Source organism: Pocillopora damicornis, chromosome 13 (assembly GCF_964200805.1).
Source record: "Pocillopora damicornis chromosome 13, jaPocDami1.2, whole genome shotgun sequence".
Taxonomy (NCBI): Eukaryota; Metazoa; Cnidaria; class Anthozoa; order Scleractinia; family Pocilloporidae; genus Pocillopora; species Pocillopora damicornis.
In genome coordinates this window covers 7,987,257-8,003,661 of record NC_142682.1, presented here as the reverse complement: position 1 = coordinate 8,003,661, position 16,405 = coordinate 7,987,257, and the positions used below count along the sequence as shown (strand labels likewise).

The following is a 16,405-nucleotide window of genomic DNA, read 5'->3' as shown; positions in this document are numbered from 1 at the left end:
CTGAAACCGCTGACTACATTGTTCTCTGTAATGTGGACTCGACCCGTCACCAGTCGCCTGTCAATGAAATATTTATTGAAGCAATCAAAATGGCGATCACAGAAATAGGGAAAGTGTTCGTGTTTAAAATGGCAATAACACTTTGTAATCTCATTCTAATACATTGCAGAATTTTAGAAGTCAATCTCGGAGGCACTTGGATTATTTCAAATGCAAATAACAGCATTTCTGTGCCCGGAACTGTTCCTGGAAATGTTCACACAGCTTTGTACAGGAATGGAAATATTTCGGATCCGTACTTCCGGTTTAATGATTTCAAGTATCGCTGGATAGCGTATGACAATTGGGTGTACACAAGGACCTTGGAAGGTTTGAATAATATTCTTTTCTCTCATTATATTTGATTGAATGGTACTTGTCGTAGTTAATGTTGTTAACATGGCATAACCGAGAGAACTGATCTGTCAAAATTTAAGCACCAGACCTGACCTACAGGCAGCCCAAGCTCCTGCTGTGAGATGATCATCTTGCGTTATACAAGTTATGGCGAAAATATAATAGTTTGTTTGGGAATATTTACAACCGCTGCTAGGAAAAAAAAATAGTCAAATTCTCAATAAAAATACCTCACCTTACTTTTACAGTGCATTACTTGTTTTGTGACAGCTTTCTTTGTTGCAACAAGGCCATTTTGGCGAGTTACCCATTTCTAGGTTTAGCTCTCTTATGTAGTAACCTAGAAATGGATAACTCGCTGAAATGCCTTTTTTTTTCAACGTAGTGGGTGGTCAGTGGTCTTTTTGTCCTTGAAACATAAGTTTACTCCATGCATGTGGACCAAAGTTTTTAGATTCAAATTAAAACTTAGTTAAATGGTTCTTGTTCCTTAGACAGGAGAGATTTTTGAAAATTCTTAAAAGTATATTTTCAATTAAAAGGGGTGCTTAGTGGATTTGGGAGACTATGACATGTACTATTATAAAGGACTCGATTATACTAAAATTCCCTAGTAAAACAAATTGATGGTATCTTTGAAGTATTTTTAACCCTTATTGTGATATGTTCTTATCTCTTTGTTTCTTGATATCCTCATCCTCCTACTCCCAGTTTCTGAAGATGTCATATCAAAAGGAAACATTTTGTTGGTTTTTGAGGGTCTGGATACAGTTGCTACAGTTCTGGTGAATAATGTTGAAGTTGGCCACTCAACAAACATGTTTCACAGATACATCTTTAGTGTTAAGGGGGTGCTAAAAACTGGAATGAACAAGATTGAGGTGCGCTTCACTTCTGCAGTGCTCTATGCCAAAGAGCAGGCTAAAAAGTTTCCATATCATGTACCCCCTGAATGTCCAGTCCCAGTTCAGCGTGGTGAGTGCCATGGAAATTTCATCAGAAAAGAACAATGTTCATTTAGTTGGGTAAGCCATTGTTACAAGTATTTATCAGTGGATGTCGTTGCTACCATAAAAAAAGCCAATATATAGTTGTTATTAATGTAATTATTTGAATAATAATAATTTATTTAGGACTGAGTCAGTGCTATTGCTTGAGTGACTGCAAGAATCTTTGTGTTCTCCAAAGTTTGGGTGTGCTTCTGATATCTCATTGAATGCATGCTGGCACAGGAACCAGCCTTTGGGAGTTTCAATCTTATAGCCATGTTCTTAAAGCCTGGGAAACCTGAATCACTGTTTTGATTGGCACACATTAATGATTATCATAATGACAAAATATATCAGAAAGTTTTGAATTGTACATTTGAATTGCTATTGGCCATAGGTGGATCTGTGTTGGACTTGACTTGGATACTTGATAAACTCCTGCTGTCCTGCATGTGTTGTTGAAATTAATCATTATTGGCTCACTCTCCTTTTTAGGACTGGGGACCAGCCTTTGTTCCTCAAGGGATTTGGTAATTATTTTCTTCTACTTTAAGTTAAGAGATGTAAATAATATACTAAGTTTTTCTTCGCAAAGCAGGAGGGGGATTGCCATATATCAATAATGGGAATGATAATCCTCATTTTTAGAGGTTAGAATTACCAATTTTGATGATATTGAGAAGTTACAGAGAAAAAAAAACTTAACAATCAGATTAAAAAGTCAACTCTAGACCCTTAAGAGCCTTTTAAAGATTGATTTTCTTTTTCAGAGTTTTTCTCTGGTACCCCTTCTCCTGATCAAATTCTGTTACTAGGCTATGAATGAGCCAACAAACAAACTAGATTTGTTGTTGTTTTCTGTCAAATTTGATTGAAAATCTGGTAGGAATGAAAAAAAACATGGATTGAATAATACCAGAGTAAGATCAAACATAAGTTTAAATCTTTAGATATGATATCCATACTATTACAGCTATAATTATAGGTAAGGATTTAGAGTATTTTCAGTTTTCAATGTAGGAGAGTTTACATGGATAAATGTTTGATGAAGCAACTGATGTAAAGCAACTTTCCTAAGACTCCAATCATGATTTCTTTTCAAAAGATTTTTTTCCCAAAATTTGAGTTATCAAACTCGGGGTACGGCTTACCTGCAAGTGGGGCTTGTCTGTTGGTGTTCTTACAGTAATAATTGTTTTCTATCTCCAGTTTTTCATGTATTCTATTGATGATACTGTACCTGACCTGGAAAATGCAGCAAGAGCCACACCCATACTAACTACTTTTTTGGGTTACTTCAGACATTTCAACTCTCACTCTCATCTTCTTTTCTATCTACAGGCGAAATGTTTCTCTGCAAGCCTACAACTCAGCTGTTATAAGGGACATCACAGTAACACCTACAAAAGGTTACTGTGACAGAATTTAAATATATTTATATAAGTAGTAATCCTTCAAAAATTTGAATCATATGGCAAATGCAACAATTTGATTAAAAATATATTTTTCCTCACTTTCTGATGTGCTCTCTTTCAGGTTCAGCTAACATCACATGGCAGTTATCTGTGGCACTTTTTGTAGATTCAGCTGAAGATGGTGTGACAGGTACAATAGTGCTCAGTCTTCCTCAGCTGTCACGCTCTCAGAAGCTTGTCATCAAACTGTCACAAGGTATCCAAAAAATTTCTTTCCCAGAGATGTTGTTTACAGAAAAAGATAACATTAGGCCATGGTGGCCTCAAGGATATGGAAAACCAAATCTGTACACAGTTAAGGTACTTACTTTATATCAATTAGTATTTAAATGAGATATGTGTGCTTAGGGGAGGGGAAGGGGTAGATATGCAGTTGCTTAGATTCTGTCATTAAACCTAAGTCTTTGAAATTCATTACCAAGCAGCTTAATGTCAGAAATGATCATTAACTCTGAACAGGTTGTGTTTTTGAGCTCATCTCGGGATGAACAGTCAAGCATCAATTGTAACATCGGTTTCAGGACAGTGAAACTTAGACAGGAACAAATTGAGTGTGCTCCAGGTTAGTAATTCAAATGGAAAATGAACAGGTAATTATGACAATTATAAATTTGTTTTTGCATTACAAGACCATACATTACATGATCTTTGTTATAGTCCGTTATTACTAATCCTTAAATTTTAAGCAAGTCACCATAAAACTTACACTTTTTGTAGCTGGTTATGTTTTATGGTTACCTTTTAAATCTACAATTATTGCCATAGTTCTCAGCATTGCTTAGTATATTGTGATTTCAACATTTCAGTCCCAATTTTTGAGTGGGATAACATATCTGATCACACATTTACTGGTAGGAAAAAGCATTATTTCAAGAATTACACTTCAATCACACTTTGCAAGTTGGGATTTCTTGTTTATCATGTTATTATTTTTGCATAAGAGGTTTCAATGGATTCACTGGCAGAAGTGCTCTGTCTGTTTCAGGACGGGGATTTCACTTTGAGATCAACGATTTGCCAATATTTCTGAAGGGAGCTAACTGGATTCCTGCAGGTATGCGCCTAAAATATCAAATGTAAGAATAACATCTCAGTTAATCTTTGAAAGGAGTAAAGATTAACATAACACCTCCCAACTTGTGTCTTGTTAGTGATTCCTATGCCTGTGAAATGAAACCTCTCATCTCAAGCCAATTTTCACCTGTCAACCAATTTCTCCCATTGAGCAAAAAATTACAAGCTATTGCAGTTTTACATCACAATTTTTTTAAACATATGGAGCACATATTGGCAGGTTAAAAAATAAAAGCTAACCATGTTTAAGCATGAGTGGGACTGAGTGAGTAAAACTCTCCCATTTGTTGACCTGCCATATTATGTAGGGATGTGATACTATATTCAGAAATGGCTGGAGTGGTGAAAAGCAAACTTTTAATCCATTAGATATTACTTAACTTAGTTAAGGTAATCACATGATTTTGAGTACAATTTGGTGTTAATAAGCACAAGTAATATCTTCAAAGACGACAAAATTGCATGAGCCCATAGGGCTAGTGTGATTTTGTAGTCTAGTGCTTATTACACTGCACTGAGAACTCATGTTGGTACTTGTTAATAATATACATGAAAAAACATCATAAATTCAAGACAGACATAAATTTTGGCAGTGTGTGGGCTATTTGTAATTAGCACTTGTGTTACAACTTTGCACTTGTGTGACATGATAATGCACTTGTTTTCGGCCAATCAGATGCACTTAATTTTTTCATGTACATTACTAGCCTCAAAAAGCCAAGAATTAAACATTGATTCCACTCTTTTTATGATAATGCTGGCAAATGGAAAGTATATATTGCTCAAACCTTTAAACCCTAGGTGTGACCAGCATGTAATTTCTCCTCACATTAATTCTTCTCAATCATTCATAAAGATGAAGAGAATAAAGGAAATGATCACTAACTTGAGAAGCTTTGATTATTAAAAAAATTCTCCCTGTTAGTACCAGAGGAAATTTGGAGAAGACTATGGAGAATTTGGATGCTGATGTTATAGTGTAAAGGGTCACTCTTTTAAAACTTTTTACGTCAAGCAGAGCCAGTATTATGTCAATACAAAGGGAATAACAGAATGAAGTATCTGTGAGAATGGATGTAGCTTGCTTCTGGAATCCAGTTTTCTGGCGATTCTGTAAAAATTCTCAATACTGAAAAAATTGTTTTCTATAAAAATAGACGATGCAAAACCAACCTTACTTCACTTTCCTCCCAGATGCCTTTGAGGACCGTGTGACGAGTTCAGACCTTTGGAATCTTCTCAAGTCAGCAGCTGATGCAAACATGAATGTGGTGAGAAACTGGGGAGGAGGAATCTATCAACATGATGAATTTTACGACATAGCGGACGAGTTAGGGTATGGAATTGGTAATTAAAAGTAAACGGGTAATCAACGAGATAGAGCGCTTTTCGTAAGAGTATCGCAAAACCAAAACTAAAGTGATACCAGAGGCCAATTAGAAGAAATGAAAATACCCTCAAGAGCCAATGAGAACTCAGAGCTAAAGCAACTAAACTGCCTCAAACGCGGGAAAATGCGGGCGACCAAGTCGTGATTAGCTTTGAATCTGATTGGTTTAGAGAGTGGCGCGAGTAATCTGGACCAATCACAGAGCGAAGTAAAGAAAGAAAGAAATCCCGGATTATTTTCAACACTTAATTGCTCATTTCTCATTACTCAAAATTTCATTTTGTTCTGCTTTTTAATCAACTGGAATTATTAAATGACGTCAAAGCTGTTTATCGCGTTGCTGCGGCACAAGGGCATTCTTTTAAAACTAAAAAATTCCGTGCAGCAATTAAATGGATCAACAAAATTTAAAAGAACAATTTTCAATAGAGCATCAAAAATGACTGGCTTTGCTTTACTCTCGGGTCTAGCCAACTCATCTCAACCAACCACATGCAAACTAAAATTAATCACAGCTTAGACCCTCGTGTCTTCCCACGCTCGAACCTGGCAACGTGTGCTTATTTACAGCTGTCGATTGCGTCTTCTATTTCCCTTCATGCTCTTATCTGTAGTGATTTCTTTGGGTTTGGTTGTACAACGCTCAAGCAACAGAGTTGGTTTATCGAGCGCTAAGCTCTTAGAGGCTTGCAATTAGCGCCCTATAAATTATAAATATTATTGGTACATTAGAGACTGTCATTATTGGTCTTCTTCTTCTTAGAGACTACACAGCCGGTTTTCACACATCACCTCTCATTTACCCGGCAGACTATGATTCGAAAAATACATATTTTTTTCTTTACTGTTTAGATTACTTGTTTGGGAAGAATTCATGTTTGCCTGTGCCATGTACCCGGTTGATGTAGAATTCTTGAACTCAGTCAAGGAAGAAGTACAATATCAGGTAATTTCTCCAGCATAGGCTTAATAAAGTTTCTTTCAATCTCGCAGAATTTAAGTTGTAAGCCATAGGCTGAAGATAACTTCCTGAGGGTTTTCAAGAAGAGTAGAGTAGGAAAGAGAGGCTTATGGTAGGGAAATAGGGAGACGTATGAGAGATAGGTGTAGAGATTTTTGGCATGGGGAAGGTTATAGATAGGGAGAAGTGGGGTTTAAGTTAGGGAGGGAGAAATTTTGTCCGGGAAGGGGATGTATCACCATGCAAAGGAAATTGTTTTAAAATGAGCGGAAAAGAAGCAAACCTGTTGCTGATGCATTTTTTTTACGTCTGTTGATGCTGTTTACGCAATGCCTTCTCGCCCAATTTCTAGAATTTAAAACATGTACATGGACTGAAAGGATAAATTGTCGGCAAAACAGATCTTAAGAAATTCATATAACATCATTCAGAAACTTTGTGTGGACAGGTACGTCGGCTTCATCATCATCCGTCCATCATACTGTGGAGTGGTAACAATGAAAATGAAGAAGCTCTGGCGACCAACTGGTAAGCTCTATCTTGGTCCTGATTGGGTAATTGATTTTAATTTATTCACTTTGATGATTGATTTGGTTTGTTTTGTGACAATCTAAGAAATCGGTTTGAAAACGTCGCATCAGGAATTTGACATATCGGATATAAATTGAAAATCCCAAGCCACTGTGACATGGATCGCGGTTTTCCGCGTTATGTGTCGGCCACGAATATTTCTTTTGCATTCTCATTGCTCATTGTGTTCTCCTGGTTCCCTGTGAATGGTCGTCGAAACTGTTTTTCCAAAAGGCTTGAACGAGCTTTACGCTGACCACGTGTATTTGCTCTGCATCCTCATTGGTCTTTGTATTGTCAAGGTTTGCTGTGATTAGTCGATAACACCTTTTTTCCGACAGGCTTTCCCGCGCTTTAAGCCGGTGACGTGTATTTGCCATGCATTTTTATTGGATGTCGTGTGTTTTTAGTTCACTGTGATTGGTCAATGACATTGTTTGCCTGTGTCTTTTGGGAAAGTGATGAAGAAAAATCTTTCGCACATCAGCAAAAAAATTGCCGGTTTCTTTAACCAATGAATAATCTTGAACTCTTGCAGTTCCTTCCTTTCTTCTGAGAGTAATATTAGAGATTTTTATGAATCTTTTTCCTTGAGGATATGGTTGTTCTCTTTAAATGTAATAAAAAGGCCATAAGGCTGTTAACCCTTTTACTCCCAAGTTCTCATTAGTAATTCTCCTTACTGTCTGCCATAAAATACTTATGATTTCAATTTGGAGAATTTGGTATCGGATCAACTTATATTCCCCTAATTGAGTTTTCTTCTTTATTCTCCTCATTTGTCTGCTTGATTCTGTGTCGATATTGTAAGGAGAAATTCTGTCTTGGTCACCCATGGGAGTTCAAGGGTTAAATGCCAACTTCGATAACCTTGATAGTCGAACTGTTTTGTTGTCTCAGGTATAACACCAGTTCTTCGTTCGCAAGATACTACAAGGATTATAAGAAGGTAAGTGCTTTCTTTCTGTTGGTAGAGTGAAAAGTACCTCACAGAGGTTTCGTAGAAAAGTTATCTGTATCTTCAATATCTTATGCATGAATGACGATCATATTGTAACTTTTGAGTACCTATCTTATAAGCCCTTAGAGGAACTCACTTTTCCAACCTCTCTAATGAGATGGGAGTGAAGAGAGAATGGACTCAACAGAGGTGAGAAGGGGTGGGGGGTGGGGAAGGGCGTTGAGGTGACCTTGGGGCATTTGACGTTTATAGATGCCTAATGTCGCTCCCCTCTCAGATACAAATTTCCTACTCATGAAGCTTTATTTAGTCAAACCACCAAACAGGAAATTTGTTTCAAACCCATAAATATCATTCATCCTCACATCCATCACACGTCAAGAACTCCATACCTTTTTCACAGTTTCTCAGACTTCGTCGTTTATGTAGTGACGACTCTGATTTTTCCGAAAAATCAGAGGCAATGTGCCAGTTTTTCGATAAACGCGGCAATCCTGTTTCTGTCGTTCAAGCGGGCTACCACCGTGCCCAACAAATCGATCGACAGGCAGCACTACAAACGGCCGAGAAGGAGAACACGGATCGCATTCCATTTACTCTTACATTTCACCCTCACAACCACGCAGTTAAATCTATCATTCTTAAAAATTTTAAATTACTCCAAAACGATTCAGAGACTGGCACTATCTTTTCGCAACCCCCACTTATTTCATTCAAACGTGACAAAAACATAGGCAACTTTTTAGTCAGGAGTTCATTTCAAACCAATGACCAATCTGGAACTTTTAAATGCGCTCGCTCACGATGCAAGACTTGTCCTTTCATTCACAACGTACAGAAAATATCGGGACCCAAAAGATCCATTAAGATCATTGATCACTTTACGTGTACCTCCGCCAATGTTATTTACTGCATAACTTGCACTTATTGCAATAAGTTATACATCGGCGAGACAGGAAGACGACTGGGTGACCGATTCCGAGAACACCTTCGCGATGTGGAAATAAATGACAAGGACGCATCCAAGCCAGTCGCTAGACACTTTAATCTTCCTTATCATTCTAAACAGCATATGGCAGTTTGCGGCCTTTCCTTACATCTAGGCAGTTCGGAAAGCCGTAAAACACTAGAACAAAAATTTATATTTCAAATCGGCACCCTTAATCCCCACGGAATCAACGAGCGCTTTTCATTCAACTAATTTATTCCTGTTTTTTCGTCATCATATTCCCACCAATGGCGTAGCTCCACTTTCTACATATAAATCCATACACAACCCACAATTCCTCTAATCGCTCTGACGAAGGGCTAACGCTCGAAACGTCAGCTTTTTTACTCTTTACGGTGGCTAATTTACGTTTTCAACCCAGTTGTTAACACTGAATTACCTTCTATACTCTCCCACCGACGCAGCACCACAGTTTCTTTAGAAACTTACCCCTTCATTCATAAATATTATTGCTTAATAATTTGCAAAACACAGCTTGCTTGCTGGTTTTTTTCTTATTCTTACTTTGAAAAGAACGCATAACAATGGAAAAAAACTAGAGAAGACCGGCCAAATTTTTCCCCTGGCATCGACCTTTTGCTAGTGAGAAAGGCGATGAAAACGAATCCGAACATTAGTGATCTTCAGATTATCCAAGTTGTTACCGCCATGCTATGAAATTCGTTTTTACCGTTAGCTGTGTTTATGCCCTTGGGAGGTTAAGGGAACAATCAAGAATCCAAAGTTGCTGTTACACTGCTAGGCGTATTTCGCATGTCTCAAACTTCCCACGTGCATCCAGAGCCCTATGTGCACGTGCTAATAACAAACCCTTTCTCAAATAATAAATTCCGTGTCCTTTTTTTTTTTTTTTGTGCTTGCAAGGAATCAAGTATCACCTACTCCAATTGAGGGAGGGGTATGTGCGACTTGGAAAAGCCGTCAGACTGAGCTAAGATACTTTCTTAATAGTTGTATATAGATACTATCATGAAGACGCTCGAAAATGAAGACAAGAGCCGACCATTTCTCTCATCGTCTCCTTCGAATGGAGTAGATACTGAGAAAGAAGGATGGGTGGCAAAAAATCCAAATAGCTCCTATTGGGGAGATGGTAACTATTTTTTTACTTATGACGTAATAGTCGAGGTATGTTTTGGAATAACGGTTGTCTTTATGGGCGAGACCTGATGTTTTGCACTATTTGTGTAATTTATTTATAAGTTTCTGGCTCGTGATTAGATGGGTGATCTTCAACAACACATTACAATGAACTTTTTCACAAACACCCTTTTGAAGTACGCATTTTAAATTTGAAAGTGACATTGGTCAACTTATTAAGAACAACGTTTTCAAATGTTATGTGTGGGGCTCAAAGGCCAATCGCGATTAGTGTCGCGAATTATTTCCCAGCCTCACGCGATTTTATTTAAAACTAATCGACTAGTCATTTAGACCTCTGATTGTATCAAAGGCTCATGTTGCTGTGATGCAATAGTCTTTCTTTTTTTTCTTACCCAACGAATAATCGTAGTCACCATTTTATTTCAGCGCACTTCTACAACTATGCGATGGACTGTTGGAATGTCAGCGACTACCCCAAGCCTCGTTTTGCGTCTGAGTATGGTTTCCAGTCCTACCCGTCTTTTGAGACCCTAGCGCAGGTGTCAGTGGAAAAGGACTGGACCTACAATAGCGCATTCATGGATCACAGGCAACATCATGCAGACGGTTTGTATCACTAAGTGAAGAGACTTTCTCCTGAATCTCACTGTTACTCACAAAATAAACCAAAAAGTGAGATTGTTTTCTTTTGTTTTTTGATAGGATTATTGAGAGAAATTCTCTGGCTTGTTGGCTTAATTTTCATCGTACGTGTTCGAGTGGAATTTTTACTATAATTGTTTTAAGTCTTTCTGAAGCTTTACTAGCAATTAGTGAATGTGTGTACGACATGAGTGCACTATCGTCACTGTCATCGTCATCGTCATCATCATCATCATCATCATAATTAGTATTATTATCAGTGTTATTATTAATATTATTTTCATTGTTATGTTCAGGTAATCAGCAGATGTTAGGCCAAGCTAAGAAGCATTATAAACTTCCCAACTCAAAGGAGCCTTTGAAAAAATTTGTGGACACTCTCTTTATTATCCAGGTAAAATAATTACTTTTCATGCCATCGGACAAAATATTGTATTACGTAATTTTCATCAAAAGCTATCACTGGCGCACGCGCACTTGGGGTGGGGTTTAGTCTCAGGGATCAAGAAGCCCATAATTATGAAATACTTATCTCCGGTGTCAGTCCCATTAAATGGCTGAGATAATGTATTCTACCTCGGGATCGGTTGCTAGGGTAACTCTCCTCTTCCCCCGTCGCCAGCATTTGGTCAGGTTTCTTTGATAATTCGCCGGTTCCCACACTCCTGAGTGTAGAGAGGTAAAGTGAAAGTGAAGTCTCTTACTCGGGAACACAACACTATGACCCAGCTAGAACTCGGACCCAAACCTCCTAGTCCAGCGTTCACGCACAGCGCCATGACTGCTAATCCACCGCTTCACCAATACAGTTGTCAGTAAACTTCCTCAAGTCTTCCAGGACAACATTATGTAACGAGCGCCATGAGACAGGTGGAAACGGAAAAAAGACCTACATGATATGTTACCCTCACCTGACCCTTTATGATAAATGGTACATGTTTCAGTTATGCCTTTTTCTTTCTAGGTAACTCAAGCTCAGTGCATGAAGACAGAGACTGAACATTACAGACGTTTACAGAGTGAATTAATAAAGGTGGGTTTGAATCGCAGTTACGCTATTTGACGAAACTTGGATAACAGGCCCTTTGATTTTCTCGTCAGGGTGAAGGAAGAACAATGGGCACAATATATTGGCAGTAAGTGACTGCTTTATTGAATAACTTTTTAAATTGAAAGGTTGAAAGAAAAGAATGTAAGAGACAATGATTGTAATTCGACTATTTTTTCAAAGAATATCAACAACGTTAAAATTTGACACGACGAGAATACTCATTAAGCAGAATGGCCATACCTTTGAGATCTCTGACACGTCACAAATAGAACTTCGATTGTTGTTTAATTTAAGTCAATGATGCTAAAAAGGAAGGAAAGGCCTTGTTTTTTTTTTAATTTAACGGAAATTTACATAGAGACGTCCTTTACGTTCGCCAGACCCAACACCAACCGTAAACCCTGTTTGTGTTTTAGCAGTTCATAGATTAAGTGTAAAATTATGTTACAGTTTTATTTTCTTCTTCTGGGAAGATTTTTAACGTTATATGAGTTGCACGTGATGAATTTGCAATGTCTCGCACCACCTGTAAAAGACATAATTACAGGTTAATTGTTTTATGCAGTCATATAAATTACAAGCTCTTCTTTAAGTTACATATTTTTTACCGGTAGAACCTAGGGGTTGGAAGGGGTTTGGTGATAGGATGTGAAACAGCTTATTCGGGGGGAGGGGAGGGGCAGTTTGTATTGCCCTTGGTGCAAATGTGTTAAACATTAATGAGGGGCCCCTTAGTCTGTACATTATCCCTTGTAGTAAGGAAACATCTGAAGTCGGATGGTAAAGAGACTTAACCAGCAACTCACTTTTACTTTGTTTTGACCGTTTCAGGTTGAACAGTATTTGGCAGGCTCCCACTTGGTCTTCTTTAGAATATGGAGGACGTTGGAAGGTACAAGTTTGCTCTGTTTTCTTTAAACTACAGCTCAAACTTGTGGTATTCACAAAATCAATTATCATGATATCAATCCTTAACCCTTTGTACTGTGACGATGGTATTCTTATTCTACACACAGATCTCTCTACAATATATAGATTTAGCCAAACCTAAAAGCGGAGCTCGCATTTTTTTTTCCCGCACGTCTCAAGGGCACAACGCCTTGCCCCGGCCAGGACTAGAACCCGGGTCGTCCGACTCGGAGCCCAGTGCATTGACCACTGGACTACTGGACAAAGCCGTGGTGTTGGCGTGCCCGCGGTACAGTTGACCACGCATGTTAAAAGTAGCACCTTGCACGGTCGGTTGTATGGTCGTAAGTTCAAATTTTTTCGGCTTGATGGGTTACTACTACCATTTTGTATAATATGGGGCTACGCTCTGCGAGCTCCGCTATTACCTGTAGTAAATTGTGATCATTTCCTTTTCATCACCTTTACATTTGATTCAAAGGTGATACTGTGAGGAGAAGCCAGTCCCTCTCAGTGAAAAGGTTAAAGGCTTATTATTTTTTTTTTTTGGTTGACAGATGCTACATTACTTTGTGAAGGATTTTTTTGCGCCTGTAATCGCGTCACCATACCAGGAGGGCGGCATGTTTAGGCTCTGGGTAGTATCAGATCTTGTGAAGGTAAAAATGCGTAAATATTTTATTATTGCAGCATTATAAAATGTGTGTTAAAAGAAAAACCATGTATACGTCCTCAGTCAATCCCCGAAGAAAATTCCGCCAATTGTCATGTACTCTGATTAGGACACTGCAACCTCAATAATGGGATCGCAAGTGGGCTTTCAAAATCTTGTTTGCATCCTTTTGAATGACCGTCCTAACTTTTTGACAGTGTTTGCTCGGCACCAAAAAGCTGAGTCGATGTGCATGCGCGTTGGGTTGCAGGTCATGTGATTTGGATCGGGTCGCTCAAGCTTTTCTATACCTCACAGTGACTTGCTTGGTGTCTTTTTATTGTTGTTGAATTGTGAAGTTTTTAGTCGATGCCTTCTGTGGTTTCAGCCAATCTCGCGGGGTGCTGTGTCTCTCAAGGCGTGGTCATGGTCTTCCTTCACACCACTGTACAGCAAAAAAGTCTCATTTAACATTAAACGACAAACTTCGGTAAGCACGGCTTGTTGTGTCTATTCCACATGTGGATCAACCAAAGGAGATACCGTAGTCTGACTTACGTATCCTTGCTTGTAATTAATAGAAACAGGTTTACGAAGATGAAGTAGAAACACTCTTACAGTCAAGCAAATGTAAAAGTGCTCGGCATTGTGTCTTTACTGTGAAACCTGTAGACGCGAGCACAGGCCAGGACCTGGGACCGACGAACGTGTTTTATCCGACGAGTTTGTCAGAAGTAGAGGGTATTAGTGATCCAAAGTTGAAGGTGAATAATAGTTAGTATTAAAAATTAATAATTACAAATAATCATTTATTGATTACTGATAAATAATTCGTTACTGATAAACAATTACTTACAGCAGTGTTCTCTTGTCTATAGTGCTCTGTATAACCTTGTAAAGTTGATGGAAACATTAATGAAAGAAAGGGCGCAGCCCTTAAGAGGGTATCGAATTTTTTATCTTATTATATTTTGTTTCCTTCTTTCTGTTTTCTTTTTTTGTGGCAGATTGTAAAAGTTGCTCGCATGCCCCAAAAAGGAGAGTTTAGCGTTTATATTGAGGCCCAGTCTCCCGCTTGTTATGTGTGGCTTGTAGCCAAAGATGTCCGTGGCCGCTTTTCAGATAACGGTTTTCTCCTGATCGAACCTTCGAAGACGGTATGAACAAGTTAATTACTTGCAAATGAATCAGCTAGCATACTTACATATCTAGTGCGTTTTGCTTCTTGGCGTAAATTTTGTTTAAGATTTTTGCGTTTAGCACTGTGGTAAGCTAATAACGTGTGTTAGCTTGTGAAGAAGAAAGCCGTTTATAATTTAGAACAAAGAGTGAAAAAAAAAAACAACAAACTGACTATTTTGGTGGTATAAATCTGACAATGGCTACATTCTTTTCAACTTCAGGTGATATTCTACTGTTGGCAAGACACCACTGAAGATGAATTAGAGAAGAATCTTTACATTAAGTCTCTTTATGATTTATATGCCTAGTTAATTTAGTTATTCAATAATGACATCCCTGGGATAGATTTTGTTAATTATAAGAGATATAGTAAGAAGATGAATTCTCGACTTGTCGTCCTTTGCGACAATTAAATTTTGTAATTTTCAATTCAAGCGAAAAGTTGTCCATTCAATCAGGTATTGGTAGTCGAAGGAAACAGCAGGATGAAAATAGACTTGAAAAAAAAAATGGCGAACAAACCACATCTGCTATGCACCACCCCTCAGCGTTCTTCTCTGTGACACTCTCTTTCTACCTTAGCAGGTTCTTGAATAATCATTGCTTGGTAGTCACTAGTCATTATTACCCTTTGACCCCTAAGAGTGACTGGCATCTAATTTCTCCTGACCAATTCACCCCTGAATCAAACATTAAGGTTAGGAGAATATAGGAGCTGATCCCCGACTAAAGAAGCTCTTGATTGTTAGACAAATTCTCAAGGTTGGCATCTTAGGAAATGTTTAGAGAACAGTATGGAGAATATGCCTACCGATGTTAGAGTGTAAAGGGTTAAGGTGTTAGCCATTCACAGTGCTTGGGCGAGGAGGTGGCACATACTTCAGACAGTTGTGTCCATCTATGTTGCTTAGCAATCCTAAAACTTAATCATACGATTTTTTAGTACTGATTGAAACTTTTGGTAGGCATAACATTATGTAGTAGGAAATCGTTATGTTACATGTAACTGTTATTTGTTTTTAAACATATTTTTCACTTCTCGATTTCATACGTAAAGCATATCTATGAAATTGTGAGCCATTCCTCTCAGGGAATATTTTTTGCCAAAATGCATGCGTAATTATTTCTAAATTCGTTTTCACTGTTTGTTGATAAGCATTCTTCGAAAAAAGAAGCTTTTATATTGTATAGTTAAAGGCGTTTTATTGGCATTAAATTAAATGTTTTAATACTAACAAGAGGAATTTGCCCTTTTGGTACTTGTACTTATTATTCTTCGAATATTTTGCGACGTGCGGGGAAAAATGTCAACGATCAGCTTACCGTTTACTGCGTGGGACGCGCGACATTATGACAAGCTACTACTGTAACAACCGTAAAACGCTCTCTTGTCTTGAAGTGAATTTTAAAGGAAGACTTGGCGTAGTGAAAGTGAGGTTTAGTAACAATTGGAGAATATCACTGGGTATATCCTTGGAAATTCTCCAGTTTTAGCTGGTCACATGATGCGTCATATTCGGTCACATGATGCGTTTGGACCAAGATTATGGCATCAACAATCATTTCTTCAGAAAAGACAAGCCCCGGTAACTGACCAAAATATTGAGAATGCTTAGGTCGACAAAAATGTGCTTACGTCCACCGTAACTCGTGGATTCGTTGAACACAAATACCCACTAGGCAAAGAGCCTGATACCCTGGGAACGAAAGTTGCCGCGTAAGTGCTTACGAGATCGTTTCGCGGACGCGGGTCAAACAAACATGATGGAATATAGAGCGGAATGTAGAATAACGAGTGGTGGTAACAGCAATGCAAGGGTTTTTTTATTTGATTTAGCCACCTTTAGCAAATGTCATTAACGAAAATCCATAAAACTTAATCAATAATTAATAGGAATTTTTTACGCAAAGGAAATAACTTCATCTGTGCGAAGTCGATTGATCGGCGTCGACGAACCTCTTTTCTTGTGATAAGGTAACAACAGGTCATTCTTCCCAAATTTTCCTTTTATGCGCAATGATACATAAAAATCGAAATGA

At 38.1% G+C, this 16,405-nt stretch overlaps 1 protein-coding gene across 2 annotated transcripts; it reads left to right on the top strand.

Annotated features, from left to right (window-relative positions):
* The first annotated feature begins 57 nt into the window (after positions 1-57).
* On the top strand, positions 58-15,603 carry LOC113684974 (beta-mannosidase). 2 transcript variants are annotated; one of them, XM_027202397.2, is made up of 22 exons: positions 58-369; positions 1,108-1,421; positions 1,881-1,915; positions 2,727-2,794; positions 2,922-3,160; positions 3,320-3,422; positions 3,846-3,914; positions 5,129-5,270; positions 6,177-6,270; positions 6,734-6,813; positions 7,756-7,804; positions 9,777-9,918; positions 10,356-10,535; positions 10,868-10,965; positions 11,536-11,604; positions 11,673-11,707; positions 12,454-12,514; positions 13,089-13,190; positions 13,572-13,673; positions 13,765-13,947; positions 14,191-14,340; positions 14,587-15,603. In XM_027202397.2, exons 1-22 carry the CDS (start codon positions 90-92, stop codon positions 14,671-14,673), a joined length of 2,682 nt encoding a protein of 893 aa, XP_027058198.2. In that variant the 5' UTR covers positions 58-89; the 3' UTR covers positions 14,674-15,603. The 2 variants fall into 2 exon arrangements, with proteins under 2 accessions (XP_027058198.2, XP_027058199.2); XM_027202398.2 differs by having other exon boundaries at positions 64-369; positions 1,155-1,421.
* Positions 15,604-16,405: the final 802 nt, after the last annotated feature.